This window comes from Ranitomeya variabilis, chromosome 4, assembly GCF_051348905.1.
Source record: "Ranitomeya variabilis isolate aRanVar5 chromosome 4, aRanVar5.hap1, whole genome shotgun sequence".
In the NCBI taxonomy this organism is placed as follows: domain Eukaryota; kingdom Metazoa; phylum Chordata; class Amphibia; order Anura; family Dendrobatidae; genus Ranitomeya; species Ranitomeya variabilis.
This window is the reverse complement of record NC_135235.1, coordinates 248,610,225-248,632,497: the sequence shown is the minus strand read 5'-3', so window position 1 is coordinate 248,632,497 and position 22,273 is coordinate 248,610,225. Positions and strand designations below refer to the sequence as shown.

The window sequence follows — 22,273 nt, the reverse complement described above, 5'->3', positions numbered from 1 at the left end:
ATTTATTTCTTTATACATTAGAAAAAAGCTGATGAACCAAACTTATTTTTTTTTTTATTATTCCTCCAAGTGAACTTCTTTCACCTGATCACTTGCACTATGCTGTGCAGTTAGCAATCTCCTACGATGCCGAGCTACAAGTGGAGCTTCATGGGGAAAGGAAAACGAAAGGAGGCGACTTTCAAGACCACCGCTTCCTTGGCAACCAATCTGTACCCCACAATCGTGTCACAATCTCCGACATTAATTGGTGAAACAGCAGTGATCAGCTCCATAAATGCAAAATGCTAAAAAATAGAATGGCCAGCACCTCCATGGCGTATAGCTCCATGAATGCGCCCATGTATGGTGGATGTAGTGAAGGGGTTAAATTAAGGGTCAATAACAGAAGGCTGACCCTAGGATCAATGCTAGAGTAAAGGCATTGTAGCAGAATGTCAGCGTCTAGCTCCGCTCCATAGACTCTTATGAGCAGCAACGGTCCTCTCCAATCCCCATACGTTATGTGCACACGTCAGCGTTGTTGTAACTGTATATAAACCAGTGAACATTGGTCGGGTCACTGGAGCCTGATGAGGTTAAACACCGCAGCAATGCATTCTTAATTCTCTTTAGCATTTTTTTACCCACTTTTTGAATGACGACTGCCTGAAAAAGACATTGTGTGCACGTACCCCAAAGCGGAAATCTGCATTCACCGAAGACAGATTTTACCCTCTGACATATGAGAAGGATCAGTCCAGAGATTCCTCCAATAAGATTTATTACAAAGTTGCTGATCTTCATTTGTACTATTGATTTAAATAAAAAATATTTAATATAAAAATGAAAACGATGGATCATTTAAGATTAACTGCCGTATGGGGCGATATAATAGATAAGTGAAGCCCTCCGGAGTCACAGGGGGCGCTGGTGAGCCGCTCCTCGGGACTGTGCGAGGTTTGTCCTTTCAGTTACGTGACCCTGACTTGCCCCTGATTCCCGGCTGCTCACACATCAGTTTACATGGTGTGGATTGGATGCCGCAGTGGGTACAGAAGGTTCCTCGTCTGTATCAGCGTCCTAATAACACACTTACATAATACACTAATTATACACAGTGGCCCGGCCAGTTGGGTGCGTGGATTGCTACATACCTGGGGGTGTAGGCAGAGCCGGGACACACACGTTCTCTGCTGCTGATAAGTCCGTGTCCTCCTTGGGAGAAGATCCGGCTTGGTGGCTGCTGCCGAACTCCTGGACACAGATGTCGGTGAACGAGAGCTCGGTGCTACAGGCCGCATTGGGGATTCCTGGGGAAACATTTTCTGCAGTGTCTTCTGTCTCATAGCCAGGGCCGTTCCACTGAGACGTTATGACTGAGTCTACAGTCTGGGCCGATTCTGCAGCTGTAGATATAAAAAAGTCTCCAGGGCCCAAATCCAAGGATCTGCAGGAAACAGCTGGAACAGTCACCAGGTCTCTGGAGAGGCCATCCTTACACCACACCAGAGATGGGGCCGCTCCACCACTTCCCTGCATACTTTCAATCATTTCTGATACGCGGATAGGCAGAGAGACAGTGACTGGTTCTGAAATAGTTAATGGCGGAGATCGGATTGCTTTTCGGACCACTTTTGGCGAGAAGGCTTGTACCACCTTTTCTGCAAAAGACGAGGATTTTGGACTCTTGTCGGCACTGGGACTACGGTCCGGTGTTAGGAAGGGACTAGTGATCCGCTCCTGGTATGGGGACATAGGCTCAGAACCGAGGCCGCTGGCGGAGGGTTGAGGTCCACATTGTGGCTTCTCTTTGCTGCTGATCAAGGAGGAGTCCAGGAGGAAAATACTGTGACTATCCAGACCTTCACTGTCTAGTTTTAGTGGGCTGCACTGAAACGACATTGGGTCAAAATCTAAACTGGCCACCCCAATATCAGGCGGACTGAGATCCTCGTCTTCGTGAGAGCGTGTAGATAGCATGGCGGGCACATGGATCAATCCTTCATCCCCATCGCTGTCTGGATCATGAGGCAGATTATCATAGGAATTGCAGCGATTACAGCTTTCCAGTAAATCCCCGTTATATGAAGCAGAAAGAGCGTCACTACTGGAGCGCGGGCGCCGAGGTCGGAAAAGCTTGGACTCCACTGCAAGATAAAGAGGCAACCATGGTTAGACCAAACAACGGCAACTCGTCATCTACTCCATCTGTCACTGCGAGTTCCTAAGGCCTCTTTCACACTTCAGTTGTTTGGCGTCAGTCTAAATCCGCCATTTTCCTCAAAAAACGGATCCGGTTTTTTTTTCGACGGATCCGTTTTTTTCCCCCATAGACTTGCATTAGCGACGGATTGTGACGGATGGTCGTCCGTTCCATCCGTCATGCGACGGATCCGTCAAAATTTGGCGGACGTCATCTAGACATTGACGGTCATTGCAACGTTTTTTGTCTGCGTTGAAATGGCGGATCGCGACGGATCCGTCGCGTCCGTCATTTCATAGAATGGCCACCTATGGGCGACGGATCCGTCGCGACCGTCATTTCGGCGGATCCGTCGCCCCAATCAGTTTTTCAATTTTTTTCAATTGCGCATGCTCCAAAAAGTATATACAACCCCCGAGTAACGGATCCGTCAAAAAAACGGATCCGTTACATCCGTTTTTTCAACTATTGTGACGGATCCGTCATTATGTTGGAAGTGACTGACGCCAAAAAACTGAAGTGTGAAAGAAGCCTAAGCCGGGGCACGATTGTCAAGCCCTCATCCACCCACTATTTAGTTAGGTAAATAAAACCTTGTTGGTTGCAGAAGCTAAAAACCCACCCATTGTAGCCCCTTAGTTATAAGCCAGGGGTGGGCTATCGGTGTATCTTCAAAACTACAGACTCTAAATAAAGCAGCGGGATGTGCGAGCTACTGCTCATCTCCTCCTGACCCCACTGATGCCCACTGTATAGACGGCAACTGGTAACTTTAGTGCAGAATGCCCCAAGAGGTCACAAGACTTCTATGCTGGGAGTAAGGACAGGTCAGGGTGACGTACCATCGGTAGCGTGCAGCGAGCTCAGCGACTCCTCGCTCTTAGCCGAGCGCATGGTCCCGGTGTCTCCTCTTCCACCTGCAGGAATAGCCACAATCCATAAAACTGATCAGCGATTCCAATCATGTGGAACGTCATGAGCGCCCACTCCTCACCCGCTAATGCCATGGCCTTCATCTCGGAGGGTTCACTGGGGTTACGGGTTAGTTTCCTTTTAGACATTGAAGACGACGATGATGACTTCCCGAGGTTGAAGAAAGAGCGCCAGCTGCCCACCGGAGACTTCTTCATCTTGGGGGGCGGCCTTTTTCTTGCAGATAAGGTAAATACATGATTGATGTTTTACAAACGAGAAGTTGACATTTCAGGACAAGCACTGCGCTCAATGGAAGCTTTTATTTCTGACACTGCTATAATGTAATAATTATGTATGCATGGAGGAATGATCGCCAAAGCCTGTCCGGACAATCCTGCTCCATGAACTAGTAGTCAGCAACTTGTGTCCTGCTGTGAAAGCTCTGTCTGAGGATGCTGGGTGTTGTAGTTCTAGAACAGGCCACAAGTTGCGGAATACTCTGAGCAGAGCATTGGCTGCTAGCTCCTCCTCCCACTAGGTGGCGCACTACACATGGACCCCGGCCCACCATATTCTCACCTCTCAGATGGAAAGTCAATGACTGTGTGGAACTTCCCCTGCAGAGCGGCCGGCCCTTCTCCCACTTCTATGTATTTACTGTCTGCCACAACTGGAGAGTTTATTTGAGCCTGTGTCCGGGCCTGGGCTTCTTCAAGGCTGAGCAGTTTCGTGGACGGTGAAGACACAAGGAGAGACTTTGGCCGCGACAGAGAAGTGTGGCCTAATAAAGAGAGGGAAAGTAGAGTTCAGATAATGCGGGCGGTGAACGTCCTGTGGAGGACCAGCAGCGGGTCCACACGGGGCAGAAATGCTCAGCATGAACCTCAGATGTTGGGTGCCTATTTCTTGAGGGAGCCAAATATCAAGTTTTCAGCAAAATATATATTTTTCCTTCGCAGCTTCATTCTGTTAGGCAAGGAAGTTACATTTTAAGGTAAACATGAACAAAAGCGATGCTATAAGCAAGCAGAGCTGCTATAAGCAAGCAGAGCTGCAGTGTAAAGCATGGGGAAGAAGAGAAGAGCAGCCTGAATCTTTGGTTAGAGGATTGGGGATGGACTACCTGAAGCTCCAGTGGACGATGCAGCTCAGCTGGAGCCGCTGATAATAGCTGTACCACTGTAAAACTGAGCTAAAAAGCGGCAGAGTATGTCCTACAGGACCGGCAAAGTGTTTCTCTAGCCGCGGACAACACATGACATGTATGATCGCAGGGCCCCGCAATCATCACCTGCTCCTTCGCGGATCACAGAGCTCAGCTTGGGGCTGAACAGCACTTCCACATGGTTCAGGATGAACTCCACAACCACAGACTGGATCCGCACCTCCATGAAGGCGGCCGTCCCACTGAAGCACGCCGACTCAATCTGCTTCGATCTAAAAGATAAAAAGCATATAAACGGAGAATCTAAGCTGCAGGTGAGATCCACAGACTGTCCTGTGGGGGAAGATTTATAGAAAAGGATCTGTGTGGCATCGTATCAGCGGCCAACCCTTATATAATTCATTACTAAAGATACCAGAGAAACGCTCCCAACAGCACAGGAAGCCGAAATCTAATGATTGTGTTGTTTAGCTGCAGCTGCGGTGAGGTCGGCTCTCGGCACCAATCATTGTCATCTCCGCCATAACCACTTCCCTCACAATTTAGAGGAGCGACACAGCTGTTAATGGTTATGGATCAGCAGCCACAGTAATGTGACACGTGCTGCAGACCCGGCCCACCGTGCTACTGGCCACGGAGACAGTTACCACAAGTCAGGACACATCAGATACGAAAGGATAGCAAGAAGAAAACAGAAGGTAAAGTTCTGAGATGAGGGAGAGGCCATAACCATCCTGCATGTACCATACCGGGAAATAACGGTCCCATACCGGAGCAGGTTGGGCGCCCAGACGATGGCCAGGTTCTTGGTATGCATGTTGGTGATGGAGCAGTAGGTTGCCAGACGGGAAAGGTGTCGCATGAGAAACTCCAGAGTCCTGCAAGTAACACAAGGGACCAGGACGTTAGCCGAAAAGTATCCAATGAGCAGTACGTGCGTCAGGCCCAGTGGGTCTCAAGATTCATCGACATCAGCAGATCATCGTTTAGATGATGAACGATCTGAACAACCATTGATCCTAATGTACAACCAATGATACTAGTGTACAACCATTCCCCCTTACACTGTACAGAGCACATGTTCATGAATTCAGTGTTCACCATCTGCGCTCGCTCCAATGCTGCTGCTGGCCCATGGCCTTGTGACACCGTAGCCCAATTTAGGACTCGAGTTGCCACTTTCCCATTTATCGGCCTAATGCAGGAACGAGTGATCAGTCTCCTTTTAGATTACACAATTTTTTTGAGTTGAACAAGATTTTTTTTTTTACTTGGGTAAATTAATTTCACACTCTGTAAACAAACGTTTTTGGGCTAATTGTTCATTCAACCCATTTGCAGTAGACGATTATGATGAACTGCAGTTCATTATCATTAGGATCGGACGTGTTATTGACCAATTATTCTACATGGATTTATCAGCGCCTGTAACTAGAGCTTACAAATACATTAATACCAGTAACAAAGGACATTTGTAACAAAGAAGCAGCTTTAGGTTAGACTATTTCCATTGACTGAGACTGATAAAAAGCTCCACAATTCACCAAACGTCTGGATTATAATGAAGGAATTGTTCACTAGGGGGCAGCGCATCTACAACGGCATTGTCTGCATTCACTGACAGCAAGCAGAGATGAAATTGATAGAAACAAGTTACAATGTTTTCCGCTGTTGTCTAAATAGAAAGTCATAAATCTATATATATAATAGTCTATGGGGTGCTTCCGTCTTTCTGTCGGCAACTTCCGTCACGGAAATCCTGCGTCGCTGATTGGTCTCGCCAGCTGCCTGTCATGGCTGCCACGACCAATCAGCGACGGGCATAGTCCGATTAGTCCCTCCCTACTCCCCTGTAGTCAGTGCCCGGTGCCGGCTCCATACTTCCCTCCGGTCACCGCTCACACAGACCACTCACGAGACCGCTAAGTCATCTGGGTAATTTTGCAATGCATCCTGGGAACGGAAGATGGCGGCAGCCGCGCGCATCGCCAGAGCTTCGCTGGATCCCGGCGGGTGAGTATATAACTATTTTTTATTTTAATTACTTTTTTTTTAACAGGGATATGGTGCCCACACTGCTGTATACTACGTTGGCTGTGTTATATACCGTGTGGGCTGTGTTATATACTACGTCGCCTGTGTTTTATACTGTGTGGCTGCTATATACTGCGTGGGCTGTGTTATATACTGTGTGGGCTGTGTTATATACTGTGTGGGCTGTGTTATATACTGCGTGACCTGTGCTATATACTACGTTGCCTGTGTTATATACTGCGTGGCTGCTATGTACTGCATGGGCTGTGTTATATACTGCGTGGGCTGTGTTATATACTGTTTGGGCTGTGTTATATACTGCGTGGCCACTGTTATATACTGCGTGGCCTGTATTAACGCATCGGCTATTCTACAATATGTATGTATGTATATAGCAGCCACATAGTATATAGCACAGGCCACGTAGTATTTGTCTGCTATATACTACATGGCTCCTATATATACTACGTGGCCTGTGCTATATACTATGTGGCTGCTATATACATACATACATACATATTCTAGAATACCCGATGCGTTAGAATCGGGCCACCATCTAGTGATGTCATATTTGCACAATGTTTTGCAACTTTCTCCACTGTTTTCCTCTTTTTTTGGAATCGGGCAGAATGAGTCAGGATGGGTCCATCAAGGTCCAGCAGATTTTGGATTGTAAGAGACAGAAACGTGTGCAAATTCTAGCACTAATCTAGGTTTGCTCATAACAGACGTGGATGTCACATTTTATCTTTGGACATTTACTGTAGACTGTGCGGCTCTTAATTCTTATGGTGCCCTTCACTTTTCAGGTTGTCGTTTTCCTGCAAGTAACAAGCAATGTCTCTCTAAGTCCGGGAACTGCGGCCATGTAATTTCAGGATACGGCGATGTTGGAATCTATAGTGCAGGGCAGTAGTATCCTCAAACTGTCCTGCTGGAGGGGTTGCACAGGCCACTTGGGGGGCTTCAGTCAATGCTAAGGGATGAATTCACCCGGCTGCTCCGAGGAATTTGCTGCATTTGTGAAGCAGAGTAGTCACAACACCTCCCAACAGACACAAGGCGAGGACATGTCCCATCACGACCGCCCTCCCCCACATTCCTCCACGCTGAGGGGCCAGCTGAGACATGGGAAGGGGATGAGGTCCTATACAGCCTCATCGTTTCTTATTAAATTTTCTATTCTAGAGCCATGTTTCTCAGTTCCCATGACTATCATACTGCACTGTATATTATCCACAGCATGAGGACAGTGCGTGCACCCCCAGAAACCCCCCAGGTCATACCATAGCACAGGGATAGGGTAAGTGCACAGGGCAGCCCCAGGGACCCCCCAGGTCGTACCACAGCACAGGGATAGGGTATGTGCACAGGGCAGCCCCAGAGACCCCCCCAGGTCATACCACAGCACAGGGATAGGGTATGTGCACAGGGCAGCCACAGGGACCCCCAGGTCATACCATAGCACAGGGATAGGGTGTGTGCACGGGGCAGCCCCAGGTCATACCATAGCACAGGGATAGGGTATGTGCACAGGGCAGCCCCAGAGACCCCCCAGGTCATACCACAGCACAGGGTTAGGGTATGTGTACAGGGCAGCCCCCGAGACCCCCCAAGGTCATACCACAGCACAGGGATAGGGTATGTGCATAGGGCAGCCCCAGGTCATACCATAGCACAGGGATAGGGTGTGTGCACAGGGCAGCCCCAGAGACCCCCCCAGGTCATACCATAGCACAGAGATAGGGTGTGTGCACAGGGCAGCCCCCGGGACCCCCCAGGTCATACCACAGGACAGGGATAGGGTATGTGCACAGGGCAGCCCCAGGGACCCCCCAGGTCATACCATAGCACAGGGATAGGGTAAGTGCACAGGGCAGATGTCTTTAGGACATTTCTGTGACTTACTTTCGGCTCCACATTTGTACATTGGTTTTGGCATTGATGTTTGCAAACCTCATTCAGATGAAAGCTGCAACAATCCGATTCCTGTGACTATACTGTGATGTGACCATCAGCGATAATGACTGCGGGACTGACCTGTAATGCGGAGGAGGAAGCTGCTGGATGACGTCATGGATCTTCACCAGGCGTTCTTCATCTGTGGCGGCAGAGACGGCGTCCTGTGACCAAACAGATCAGATGATGGGATATTAACAAATACCTAACCTGGACCCTTCCAGCAAGTAGTAATAATGAATGGACCCCTCACTATCAGGACCACAATTGGCGGGCTGTGCTTCCCGGTTCATTAGGTTCCTTTACTTGCACAGATATGTGACATCAGTTTCTGCGGCCATGCCAGTCGTCACCTTTCGGTCGCCATCTGGAAACCTTTGTTATGGATAGAGCAGATCAGGTTTGGGGTGCAAATACTTACAGAGAACTTCTCATACAGCTGGTAAGTGAGGAGAGGATTGGGCAACTCGCGGAAGTAGAGTTTACAGAGGGATCCCACGCAGTGAATGTCCTGGATATACACATCTTTAGTCAGGTCTGGGATCTGCTCAGAGTCAAACTCGTGTCTAAAAAGGAAAGGCAGATGTGTGGCTTCATCATCAACAGCAGCTCCCACCACGCTCCACACGTTACACCGTGACTAGGACTGACCGCAACTTCTGAATATTGGAGGCGATCCCCGACAGGCGATAGATCCCATCCACAATCCCATGTTTCTCTATAAACTCTGTGCAGCTCCGGAGGACCTGGGGGACTTCACAGAGGACAAGATGTTAGAAGACAAAGACCACCATGACTGCCCAGCAGACCGATCTGCAGATCTTTACTCCGCAGCCTTAAAGGAGAACTCAGAATTATATATTAAGGCTGTGTGCACACGTTCAGGATTTTTTGCGTTTTTTTTCGCGATAAAACCGTGAAAAAATGCATACATTAAGCATCCTATTATTAGAATGCAATCCGCAATTTTTGTGCACATGTTGCGTTTTTTTCCACGGCGGAATGGCATTCCAGAAAAAAACGCAGCATCTTCATTCCTTGTGCGGAATCGCAGGGATTCTGCACACATAGGAATGCATTGATCTGCTTACTTTTCGCATGTGGCTATGCCCACCATGCGGGAAGTAAGCGGATCATGTGCGGTTGGTACCCAGAGTGGAGGAGAGGAGACTTTCCTCCAGGCCCTGGGAGCCATATAATTGTAAAAAAAAAAAAGAATTGAAATAAAAAATCGTGATATGCTCACCTTCGGGCGGCCCCCGCAGCCCTCCCGATGCTCGCAATGCTCCCGTTCCCAGTAACGCCTCGCGGCACTAACCTGTGATGATGTAGCGGTCTCGCGTGACGCTACATCATCTGGGGTCATTGCTGCGAGGCATTACTGGGAACAGAAGCATCGCGAGGAGTGTGAAGGCTGTGGGCGACGCCGAAAGGTGAGAATAGCACGATTTTTATTTTTTTTTTAGCATTCTATCTTTTTACTATTGATGCTGCAAAGGCAGCATCAATAGTAAAAAGTTGGTCACACTTGTCAAACACTACCTGTCAATCAGTTTTCCAAGCGATGCTACAGATCACTTGTAAAACGCTAGTGTTTAGCGGGAATACGCATGCCAATTCCGCATGAGTTTTACTCGCGGCACAGTTGCGGAAATTCCGGACGTGTGCACACAGTCTTAGATGATCATTATCTCTACGCCTCAAAAGACTAATCGGCAATTCTGTAAAATCCCCTATTCATTCCTCACCCAGGGTCATAAGGACAGCCGGGGAGCAATGTTTCCTTACTGTTCTGGCCACAGGTCCCAGGTCATCATTATCAGATCAAGTGGCAGAAATTCTGAAGACCTCACAGTCTCCCGATACATTGTAACAAACTATCTGCCATTCCTCTCACATAGGAGTGGACAAACCAGTAGAGAACAGGATAAACCGTGACACTGAGCCGCATGCTCCAGTTCACCGCGGTAAACAGGCGCTGACGATCCCTCCCGTCACCCCAGGAAGAGCTGACAATACTGGCGGCAGGAGGAGACGTTTTCCTTCCAGGTGTAACTCTCACACCTGGTTTCAGGTTTTCTGAGTGTATCCAGTGATTGTTCCCAGGGGTCACACCCATCCCAGGCAGCTCTGCCCTGTAATTAGCTCACACACGTGCGGCTCTCCGTGCTGCCTGCAGTCTCCCACTGCTGTCCCCATCACGGTGTTGTTCACCATCACCTGTTCACCATCTACATGAGAGGAGAAGCCCACCCCCCACACTTAGGAAGACAGATGGAAGCAATGCCCAAATATTGGGACTCCAGCACCCCAGGGGGTCTTACCATCCTGGCCAGAGTTCAGCAGATGCTCTCCAAGGTCGCAGCCGAACACACGTTCCCTCAGGATCCCTCGCTGCTTCAGCTTCTGCTTGCTGGGTCTGGACTTCATGAAGGTCCTGAGGAATGTGATGAGCTTGCCGTGTTTCCGGGACACTGCGCACAAAGTATGAAATCCACATTAGTTAAAAAACAAACACAATTGTTCTCGAATGTTACAGACACAGACAGACATTGTACGGATGAATGGACAACACCCCCCATTATGGATCAGTGCATGAAGAGTCAATGATTCCAGAGCCGAGGACCCGGCACATCTCATTATTTGGCTGAATCAGGGATATCTCTGATGGCCGCACACAGCACTGCACATGGAGGAAGAAACCGCCATTCAGAGCTTTCCAAATCCATTCATTACCCAAATCTGCGTCTGGGTACAAAGCACAGAGAGCAGGAGGCGACCCCAAGCATGTCACCACCAATTACTATAATGAAGAGAGCAACAAGCTCATTATCAGAGCCGCGTCACACGGAGCCCGGCAAGGGATGGTGACTGTACCCAGAACAGCTCAGTATGCAATATCCTGATCACAGAAATACATTGTACTGCTACCTGGAAACTGTCAGCAAGCAGGCTAGTGACCGCCAAAACATCATGTAAGGAGCCACTTATACATCAAGGTAATATCCCTGCACTGGTGATGTGGAGCCACGGCCTAATTACAGCCAGACACCATCTTCATAAAATGGAAAGCTGTCACATAACAGATCTATACACAGCAACTTGCTGATGGTTTCAATAGCACAATAGGAGACACTATCCTCACCTTACACAGTGTAATAAAGATCTGTAACAGCTGATGGTGCTCATCTTTCCTAACTAGAAGCCAGAGCTTCCCTATGGCGGTGATATGTCGCCGGAACGGATGTGCATTCTCCACGTCTTACATGTTTATCTAACCCTTGCTGCATTACGAACATTTTTGCATCACATTTTTATGGATTAGGACCGGAATGCTGCTTTGTGTGCTCAGCAATGCCGCCATGACCGTACCCTGCTACCCCGTGTGCTAAGCAATGCCATGACCGTACCCTGCTGCCCCGTGTGCTCAGCAATGCAGCCATGACCGTACCCTGCTGCCCCGTGTGCTCAGCAATGCCGCCATGACTGTGCCCCGTGTGCTCAGCAATGCCGCCATGACCGTACCCTGCTGCCCCATGTACTCAGTAATGCCATGACCGTACCCTGCTGCCCCGTGTGCTCAGCAATGCCGCCATGACTGTAACCCTGCTGCCCCGTGTGCTCAGCAATGCCGCCATGACGGTACCCTTCTGTCCCGTGTGCTCAGCAATGCCGCCATAAACATACCCTGCTGCTCGTGTGCTCAGCAATGCCGCCATGACCGTACTCTTCTGTGTGCTCAGCAATGCCGCCATGACTGTACCCTGCTGCCCGTGTGCTCAGCAATGCCGCTGTGTGCTCAGCAATGCCGCCATGACCGTACCCTGATGACTGTAACCCTGCTGCCCCGTGTGCTCACTAATGCCGCCATGACCGTACCCTGCTGCCCAGTGAGCTCAGCAATGCCACCATGACCGTACCCTGCTGCCCCGTGAGCTCAGCAATGCCGCCATGACCATACCCTGCTGCCCCGTGTGCTCAGCAATGCCACCATGACCGTACCCTGCTGCCCCAGTGTGCTCAGCAATGCCACCATGACCATACCCTACTGCCCCGTGTGCTCAGCAATGTCTCCATGACTGTACCCTGCTATGCGGCCTCTGACTTATCTCCTTGTTAATCTCTGTTGGGTCTTTGTTTTCTGCAGTCTGTGTAATTAGGCTTAATACCGGGGAGAGCTTGGCCTTGGTGCTTATGTATTTTTGCTCGCTCATCACCTGATCATCTGACAGAGGCGGACACTGACCACACAACAATGGCTGAGTTTATCTGTGGAGGAGGGTCACCATGAGACGTGCCAGGGTATAAGCTCCACACATTCTGCCAATACACCACTGATCTACTAATAATTATAGGTGGGATTTACTCCATCCCTTTAAACATAAAATAAGATAATTCTGATAAATCGGTTGCGGCCAGCGCCAGTGACACATGAAACGCTCTATAAGTGCTATGTCCCCGGAGGATCGGCAGGCAACTGCCATCACAGAAGCTGGAGCGAAGCCATCCTCTTCATCTCGGAATCTTACCCAGCGCCCGCTGTATACATACAATCATCTCATTTATATCCAGGTGCCAGTCACAGATCAGACCGGCACTGGAGAAAGCACCATGGTGTAAGAGCCAACACAGAGCGGTCACCACAACCGCAGGACATCACACCGAGGCTTCAATAAAAGTCAAATCCAGCAGATTCATACAGGAGGGATCTGCGCTCGCTGTGACGGGAGCTGCACACTCTGGAATAGACGAGTAACGCAATCACCTAATCCTACATACAGGAGGGATCTGCGCTCGCTGTGACGGGAGCTGCACACTCTGGAATAGGTGAGTAATGCTATCACCGAATCCTACATACAGGAGGGATCTGCGCTCGCTGTGACGGGAGCTGCACACTCTGGAATACACGAGTAATGCTATCACCGAATCCTACATACAGGAGGGATCCGCGCTCTCTGTGACGGAAGCTGCACACTGTGGAATAGACGAGTAATGCTATCACCGAATCCTACATACAGGAGGGATCCGCGCTCGCTGTGACGGGAGCTGCACACTGTGGAATAGACGAGTAACGCTATCACCGAATCCTACATACAGGAGGGGATCTGTGCTCGCTGTGACGGGAGCTGCACACTCTGGAATAGACGAGTAACACTATCACCGAATCCTACATACAGGAGGGATCTGCGCTCGCTGTGACAAATAGACGAGTAACGCAATCACCTAATCCTACTGCGCCCATCACCAAAAGTGACCTCTCCTGAGCTTGACAGCTGAGACGGTGGAATATGGATGGAGAGACAAAATCTACTCACGGTCAGAGGAGGAGAAAAAAATCTAGAAGTCTTTACCTCCTGAACCTGTGGTCCTAGCTATTACCTGGGAAATTCTCTGTCCACAGCTAATGAAACCAAATATCCTAAACTCTGTGATCATGTCTCACTGGATCATTAGGATGTAGACCTTTCCAGGAAGTGCCTGCACCTGTGCCCACCGCTTCTGTGCCCACCTCTCGCCCCTATCTGCTTCTGACCGTGTTAAGAGGAAGGAAAGAGGATCCGTCCCAGCCACTTGGAAATAGTGTTCATACACATTCGTGCGTTCTTACCTGGTCCTTTGTGAGTCCCACAGGTGACTGCCCCTCGTCGACAGCACAGACTGTCACCATCGGCTTTCCTTTTGTAAGTGAACTGCGCAGACCTGTGGATGGCTGAGGAGCTCGCACTGTACGCTGCCCCAGGTCTCTACTGCCTGCGTCTTCTACTAAACAGCACAGACCTCATGGACCCTGACCATAAGTGCACTCCGGACCCTCTATCCACGCCGCGGCTCCTCCTGTCCCTGACTGATCACTTCCACTGCATTTTCCTGTTTCTCTGCTGCACTCGGCTCAGGTAATTGCTCCTCCTCGGCTCTCCTGCAGTCACACCTCAGTTTCAGGCTCCTGCCTCTCTTTACCAGGTGCACTGTCTGGAACCACCCCCGCCCCGCCACGGTCTGGCTGTGTGCTCCCTGCACAGCCCACCCCTCCCTGCTGTATGGCAGTAACAGAGGACCACTGTATCATCAGTCAGCGGATGACTCCCCAGACTGATCGTCTGCCTGCGCCTCCTGACTATTGTCCTCCTGGCAGATGCCTGACATTCCTACCTCTGCTCCATACAATGAAAGCCTCAAATTAACCCTACAACTCTCCCAATGGGAACGCAAAGAACATTTATTACTGGGTCTTGTGGCTTTCGATGTTTGTTCCATTATTTGCTTTGTTGACAGTTTCCCCATTCTGGTAATAATGGTTGCCAGTATTATTACGTGTCCGTAGCACATTTATAGCATCCAGTGAATGATTCTGAACTGATATGATGAATATTTGGTGAAGAAAGCAGCCCAGTAATTGTAAGAAGCAGTGAGGGTGCGAATCATGGGCCGCCCCATGGATGAGATCGGAGTCCTGCTCTGTGGCGCAGCGTGGATGTGGATAGCTCCAGAATGGATCACACACAAGGACAGAGTGACGTCTCGTCATCATGCCCCACATGGGAGGATGCTGGTTAGTAAAAATTCTAGATCTAGACTACATCGGAGTTAGAAAGCCAGGCCCTGTGCAGAGTCCTGCAGGGAACGCATCGGTCTAGTAATCCATCAGATCCCACATGATGGATCCCTGCTGACATCGTAGCGGGGTGAAAAGGTTCCCGTACATATGATCCTATTCGCTGCAGTCATCTATGACCGCTGGGTGTAAGCTGGTAGTACACCTGGCTCAGTGGGGATGGCCGCCATTTCTAGCCCTAGATGAATCCCCCAGGACTCTCTGGCACAGGAGCTGGCTGAAGATACAAGGACATACATGGAAGCAATACCTGAGCTGGGCTTGTAGGGGCTGGGAACCTCAGAAACGCATGCTGGCCCTGGCCTTACACTATCCATCTCCAAATCTGCGATTGTGTGGGGAAGGGAGAGGGAAGACACATGAGATCAGGAAGGATAATGAACATGAAGAAAAGCGGAAAAACAGACTGAGGGCATGACAGTGATGATGACAGCCTGACCATGTGATACTATGGTGGTGTGATGGACCACCGCTGCAGAACGTCGGCTATGAGCACTGAGGCCTTGGTTCCCCATCACTGCCCGTCTAACAATCCCATGGCCACAGTGTATCAGGAGAGGGGACTAATGATCACACAATCATTGCTGTGTATAATGAGGGCGATCGACTGCCCAATGATTGGGGCTCTTTAGGGTACGACTGCTGCTATGCCTGAGTGCAACCTGCAGGATCTGTTCAGCTACACTGGGGTCTGTGTGTGAGAAGCTGCAATATTCTGGATACAACATCCTGAGGTGTGGAGGCGGCTCGCAGGAATAGTCTATAATCAGTCGGCCACATAGCCTGCTCCAGATCCTACATTCTGGCTCGTGCTTCTTAATGTCCCCTGTATATGCAGTAGCCTTACCCTGTATACTGTAGCAAATGCATGAGAGAGAAAGGGGAAGGGAGAGAAAGAAGACATGGAACCGTACACGGGGGGAAGTAGCTCCAGGACGCCGGCCTCATTCCGTGTGCAGGGGAGACTGGAGGGAACAGATCACAACAAAGGATTAAAAGGCAAACAAGCAAAGCACAACTTTAACCTTTCCTACTGTAGTTTTCCCTCAGAATCAGATCATTTACTGACATTAATGGAACAAGCAAAGGACGACACCTGAAGAAACATCTACAGACAACACAGAGGGACGGGACGACAGCGCTCAGGAGCGAAGAACAGAAACAGCACAAATGTGTCCTGCAGGCAGCGGCGGGAGCACTGCATGACCCCTGTGTTAGTACGATGAGATGAGAGACTGACAACACAGCACGACACCGTCCAGGGCCCCGTACGCTGGGAATCCACCCCAGGATCTCATCACGTCCAGCTGAGAATCCACCCCAGATCTCATCACGTCCAGGGCCCCGTACACCCTACAGCTGGGAATCCACCCCAGGATCTCATCACGTCAAAGGCCCAGTACACACTACAGCTGCGAATCCACCCCAGATCTCATCACGTCCAGGGCCCCGTACACACTACAGCTGTGAATCCACCCCAGGATCTCATCACGTCCAGAACCCCGTACATACTACAGTTGGGAATCCACCCCAGGATCTCATCACGTCCAGGGCCCCGTACACACTACAGCTGGAAATCCTTCCCAGGATCTCATCACATCCACGGCCCCGTACACACTACAGCTGGGAATTCACCTCAGGTTCTCGTCAAGTCCAGAACCCCGTACATACTACAGTTGGGAATCCACCCCAGGATCTCATCACGTCCAAGGCCCCGTACACACTACAGCTGGGAATCCACCCCAGATCTCAACACGTCCAGGGCCCCGTACACACTACAGCTGGGAATCCACCCGAGATCTCATCACGTCCAGGGCCCCGTACACCCTACAGCTGGGAATCCACCCCAGGATCTCATCACGTCAAAGGCCCAGTACACACTACAGCTGCGAATCCACCCCAGGATCTCATCACGTCCAGAACCCCGTACATACTACAGTTGGGAATCCACCCCAGGATCTCATCACGTCCAGGGCCCCGTACACACTACAGCTGGGAATCCACCCCAGGATCTCATCACGTCCAGGGCTCCGTACACACTACAGCTGGGAATCCACCCCAGGATCTCATCACGTCCAGGGCCCCATACACAGTACAAGTGGGAATCCACCCCAGGATCTCATCACATCCACGGCCCCGTACACACTACAGATGAGAATCCACCCCAGATCTCATCAAGTCCAGGGCCCTGTACACACTACAGCTGAGAATCCACCCCAGGATCTCATCACGTCCAGGGCGCCGTACACACTACAGCTGAGAATCCACCCCAGATCTCATCACGTCCACGGCCCCGTACACACTACAGCTGAGAATCCACCCCAGGATCTCATCACGTCCAGGGCGCCGTACACACTACAGCTGAGAATCCACCCCAGATCTCAACACATCCATGGCCCCGTACACACTACAGCTGAGAATCCACCCCAGATCTCAACACATCCATGGCCCCATACACACTACAGCTGAGAATCCACCCCAGATCACGTCCAGGGCCCCGTACACACTACAGCTGGGAATCCACCCCAGGATCTCATCACGTCCATGGCGCCGTACACACTACAGCTGAGAATCCACCCCAGATCTCATCACGTCCAGGGCCCCGTACACACTACAGCTGGGAATCCATCCCATGGAATGCTGCTGTCCATCTGCAGTGACTTATCTGGGGGAGATGAACATATGCAAAGTTGAACACTCCCCCCCTCAAGGTCTAATGAGCTTCCTGGTGCCTGCTTCTCCTCCACAAACCTGGACATTTCCCTATTCTCAGAGAAATACAGCAGCTTCCACTCCAACTCAATATTGGGGTCTCCTCGCTCGGGCGGTCAAAACCTGCATGCACTTTGTTGGAGATGGAAGGAGCAGGGTTTCCTTAACATTTCCCATTCATTTGTGTTGCTAACTCTGGACTTTGGCTAAAAAACCCAACACCTGCGATCCCAAGCTTAATGCAATTGGTGGGTCCAACATCTACAATCCCTGGTTTTTGGGAAAACAAAAAAGGGAAATTATTTCTTAGCTCCCATCCAAATCAATCCCTCTAGATCAGAAGCTCCTGAGCCTCATATGTGCTGTGTAAAGTAATGCGCCCCATGTAGTGAGAAGAACAGCAGATCCAATGTCTATGTACCATGCACAAAGCAACACTCCCGACAAGAACACAGACTGATCGCACGGTGACAATTATTACCGTGTGTTGTAATTCTATTATTTTTGTGTTACTCCACACCATTTTCAAGACCCCTGAGGTCTACTCAGAGGGCAAGAGGCTTGTTCCAGAAATTTCTGCGTCTGACCCATTCTTCTGAACAGGGATTGCAGAATTCCCTGCGCCTGATGCAGAATCTAACCAATACACATGTACAAAAAAAAACATTTTCTCAAAAAAAATTAAATGAAACCTGCTTTGTGAATACACCCTTACCTGCCATCAGTGAACCCAAACATCCCTGATTTAGCTCACAGGTGAAAAACCCATCCAGACTGGTGAAGTGTAACCCTCCCCGCACGCTCCCTATCTGAACATGCTCAGGATTTGTATGCTAATTAAACACCAGTTGACCAGACACGCGGATTGTGGCCACAACACAAATGGGCAGTCTGTCCTTTTAAAGGGAATTGAGATGTAAGGGCTGAGATGCTTGTGAAAAATGTATCTCGTGCAGTCTTATCGTAGTTTTCGGAGCAGTAGCACTTTTCCCAGGTTCAGCACATTTATTACTTTTGTAAAAATGGCCAACAAATCAAAACCTTCGGCACAACAGTAAGGCTGGAAAAGAAGAAACAATAAACGCGGCAGCACTCACCGATCCTTTTAGTTCAAGTGTCCTTTATTGAAACACGCAACAAGGCATCTTCACGGCTCGGGGGAGTAGAAGGAGTGAGGAGTGTGACGGGCGAGACACCGTCACACTCCTCACTCCTTCTACTCCCCCGAGCCGTGAAGATGCCTTGTTGCGTGTTTCAATAAAGGACACTTGAACTAAAAGGATCGGTGAGTGCTGCCGCGTTTATTGTTTCTTCTTCCACATGATTGATACTTTACTCCACGCGTGCACCTCTGCCCTTGCTGCGGACTTCCTAATGCTTCAGTACTGAGCACCGTGAATATCTCCAGACATTTGGCTGCGCTGCTGCTGTTTTTCTTTGGTTAGTAAGGCTGGAAAACCCCATTAGACCAGAGTGACTTGGAAACACGGCTTGTGAGAGATAAAGTTTCAAAATCGTGCCACACTCACAATATGTGTGCAGCGTGTCTGCTCCTTCTTGGCAGGGCACAATATGTGTGCAGTGTGTCTGCTCCTTCCTGGCAGGGCACAATATGTGTGCAGCGTGTCTGCTCCTTCCTGGCAGGGCACAATATGTGTGCAGCGTGTCTGCTCCTTCCTGGCAGGGCGCAATATGTGTGCAGCGTGTCTGCTCCTTCCTGGCAGGGCACAATATGTGTGCAGAGTGTCTGCTCCTTCCTGGCAGGGCACAATATGTGTGCAGAGTGTCTGCTCCTTCTTGGCAGGGCACAATATGTGTGCAGAGTGTCTGCTCCTTCCTGGCAGGGCACAATATGTGTGCAGCGTGTCTGCTCCTTCTTGGCAGGGCACAGTATGTGTGCAGAGTGTCTGCTCCTCCTTCGCAGGGCACAATATGTGTGCAGAGTGTCTGCTCCTCCTTCGCAGGGCACAATATGTGTGCAGAGTGTCTGCTCCTTCTTGGCAGGGCACAATATGTGTGCAGTGTGTCTGCTCCTTCCTGGCAGGGCACAATATGTGTGCAGCGTGTCTGCTCCTTCTTGGCAGGGCGCAATATGTGTGCAGAGTGTCTGCTCCTTCTTGGCAGGGCGCAATATGTGTGCAGAGTGTCTGCTCCTTCTTGGCAGGCCAAGGTTTCATAGTAAGGATTTGCAATCAGGTCTCATGAAGCCTCATGTGACTTACACAACGATTTATGACAGCAAAATTACGTATAATGTGCTACCAAAAAAACCTAAAAAGTTATGAAGTAACAACTCTGGCCACACTGACAATCATTAGACGCTGCAAAGCCATGTCGCCATCTTGTCACATGACCAGCCCTTGTCCTACAGTGACTGCTTCACTGACAGAAAGCAGAGATCTTGAAAACAGAACATGAAAGCTGAAGCAAGTCAGAAAGTGTAGGTAACACTGACTCCGGTTTACGCCACTTGTCCTTCGTCACATACAATACACTTTTAATTCTGATGTACAAAGATCCAAGCAGCAAATCTAACCCCACATCATGGGCAGGCTCTACACTGACGAGATGAAACGTGGACTGGAAGCTACTTAATGACGGGGCCCGGACGACCCACATTCCCTGCTGACACTCAGGCTGGAGGTCGGACACCACAAGATGATGTTTGTGATCTGTTAGCACTATAGATTTGTAAGAACACACAAACATCACACTACACGACAAACATACATGACTCGCGGTGTCAGCTCTGCTACATCTCGACACTTAGGAGTATAGGGCACCAACTGGCTGAAGACAGGACAGTGACGGACAGGTTATAGGACAGGAGCATTAACCACACAACACGCTGGTTAGTTCCATCTGCCGCTCACCTGGTTTGGGGACAGAGTTGGTCATTGACTGCGGAACCTTATCATTGATTAATTCCACACATTCACTGGGGAAAAAGCCGACCTGTGGAAGAAAGGAGCATGTCAACTGAGGCCATAGGCACCGGGCACTACATCTCCCAGCACAGATCTCTGATCACAAGCCTAATAGCAGCTCAAATAAGAACCAGCTATTAGTGAGTGCAGCGCTGAAATATAATGACTGCACCAGCAGAATAGTGAGTGCAGCTCTGGGGTATAATACAGGATGTAACTCAGGATCATTAATGTAATGTATGTACAGAGTGACTGCACCAGCAGAATAGCGAGTGAAGCTCTGAAATATAATGCAGGAGGTAACTGAAGATCAGTAATGTAATGTGTGTACACAGTGACTGCACCAGCAGAATACTGAGTGCAGCTCTGGGGTATAATACAGTAGGTAACTCAGGATCAGTAATGTAATGTATGTACACAGTGACTGCACCAGCAGAATAGTGAGTGCAGCTCTGGGGTATAATACAGGAGGTAACTCAGGATCAGTTATGTATGTATATAGTGACTGCACCAGCAGAATAGTGAGCATAGGTCTGGAGTATAATACAGGATGTAACTCAGGATCAGTAATGTAATGTATGTACACAGTGACTGCACCAGCAGAATAGTGAGTGCAGCTCTGGAGTATAATACAGGATGTAAGTCAGGATCAGTAAAGTAATGTATGTGCACAGTGACTGCATCAGCAGAATAGTGAGTACAGCCCTGGAATATAATACAGGGTGTAACTCAGGATCAGTAATGTAATGTATGTACACAGTGACTGCACCAGCAGAATAGCGAGCACAGCTCTGGAGTATAATACAGGAGGTAACTCAGGATCAGTAATGTAATGTATGTACACAGTGACTGTACCAGCAGAATAGTGAGTGCAGCTCTGGGGTATAATAAAGGAGGTAACTCAGGATCAGTAATGTAATGTATGTACACAGTGACTGCACCAGCAGAATAGTGAGTGCAGCTCTGGAGTATAATACAGGAGGTAACTCAGGATTAGTAATGTAATGTATGTACACAGTGACTGCACCAGCAGAATAGTGAGTGCAGCTCTGGAGTATAATACAGGATGTAACTCAGGATCAGTAATGTAATGTATGTACACAGTGACTGCACCAGCAGAATAGTGAGTGCAGCTCTGGGGTAAAATACAGGAGGTAACTCAGGATCAGTAATGTAATGTATGTACACAGTGACTGTACCAGCAGAATAGTGAGTGCAGCTCTGGGGTATAATAAAGGAGGTAACTCAGGATCAGTAATGTAATGTATGTACACAGTGACTGCACCAGCAGAATAGTGAGTGCAGCTCTGGGGTATAATACACGATGTAACTCAGGATCAGTGATGTAATATGTGCACACAGCAGATAAATAATTCCCTACACAGCACAGAGTATATGATATGATGACGAGAAGTATAAATGGAGCTGTGGCTGTCTCTTACCTGGAATCCATGCTTTCCCCTCCACCACGTGGTCAGCTCTTTTGGCGGCATATCAATAACAGATACGATATCTCCAACCTTTAGAAGAATGGAGACTTTAGAGTCACATGACAGTCCAGGTGTAATAGCATCGGCCACACACGGTGAGGACTACAAGGACTCGGAGTCCTAATATATTATTTTACCTCAAAGGACAGCTCATCAGCAGCTTGTGCGTTGTAGCGTTTGATGACGTGAGCGGCCGCGATGGCCGGGACATTGATGGACGATTCTTCGTGCACAAGTAAGTGGTTCCCTTTATTATCGATCTATTGAAGAGAA

At 49.4% G+C, this 22,273-nt stretch overlaps 1 protein-coding gene across 16 annotated transcripts in view; it reads right to left on the bottom strand.

The window, feature by feature from the left end:
• Positions 1 to 22,273, bottom strand: part of ARHGAP32 (Rho GTPase activating protein 32) — a 217,559-nt gene that overhangs the window by 8,480 nt on the left and 186,806 nt on the right. For 4 of the 16 annotated variants that reach the window (XM_077249402.1, XM_077249410.1, XM_077249397.1 and 1 more), the window contains 15 exons: positions 22,138 to 22,260; positions 21,953 to 22,030; positions 20,457 to 20,538; positions 15,786 to 15,836; positions 15,122 to 15,196; positions 10,583 to 10,732; positions 8,910 to 9,012; positions 8,680 to 8,824; positions 8,340 to 8,422; positions 5,015 to 5,143; positions 4,392 to 4,537; positions 3,680 to 3,881; positions 3,180 to 3,334; positions 3,028 to 3,102; positions 1,137 to 2,129 (listed from right to left, as the gene is read on the bottom strand). In XM_077249402.1, the coding sequence (XP_077105517.1) occupies positions 1,137 to 2,129; positions 3,028 to 3,102; positions 3,180 to 3,334; positions 3,680 to 3,881; positions 4,392 to 4,537; positions 5,015 to 5,143; positions 8,340 to 8,422; positions 8,680 to 8,824; positions 8,910 to 9,012; positions 10,583 to 10,732; positions 15,122 to 15,196; positions 15,786 to 15,836; positions 20,457 to 20,538; positions 21,953 to 22,030; positions 22,138 to 22,260 (2,590 nt within the window). Of the gene's footprint in view, positions 1 to 1,136; positions 2,130 to 3,027; positions 3,103 to 3,179; positions 3,335 to 3,679; positions 3,882 to 4,391; positions 4,538 to 5,014; positions 5,144 to 8,339; positions 8,423 to 8,679; positions 8,825 to 8,909; positions 9,013 to 10,582; positions 10,733 to 13,866; positions 13,998 to 15,121; positions 15,197 to 15,785; positions 15,837 to 20,456; positions 20,539 to 21,952; positions 22,031 to 22,137; positions 22,261 to 22,273 lie in introns of those variants that run through there. The other 12 variants (XM_077249408.1, XM_077249404.1, XM_077249405.1 and 9 more) reach the window with 8 other exon arrangements.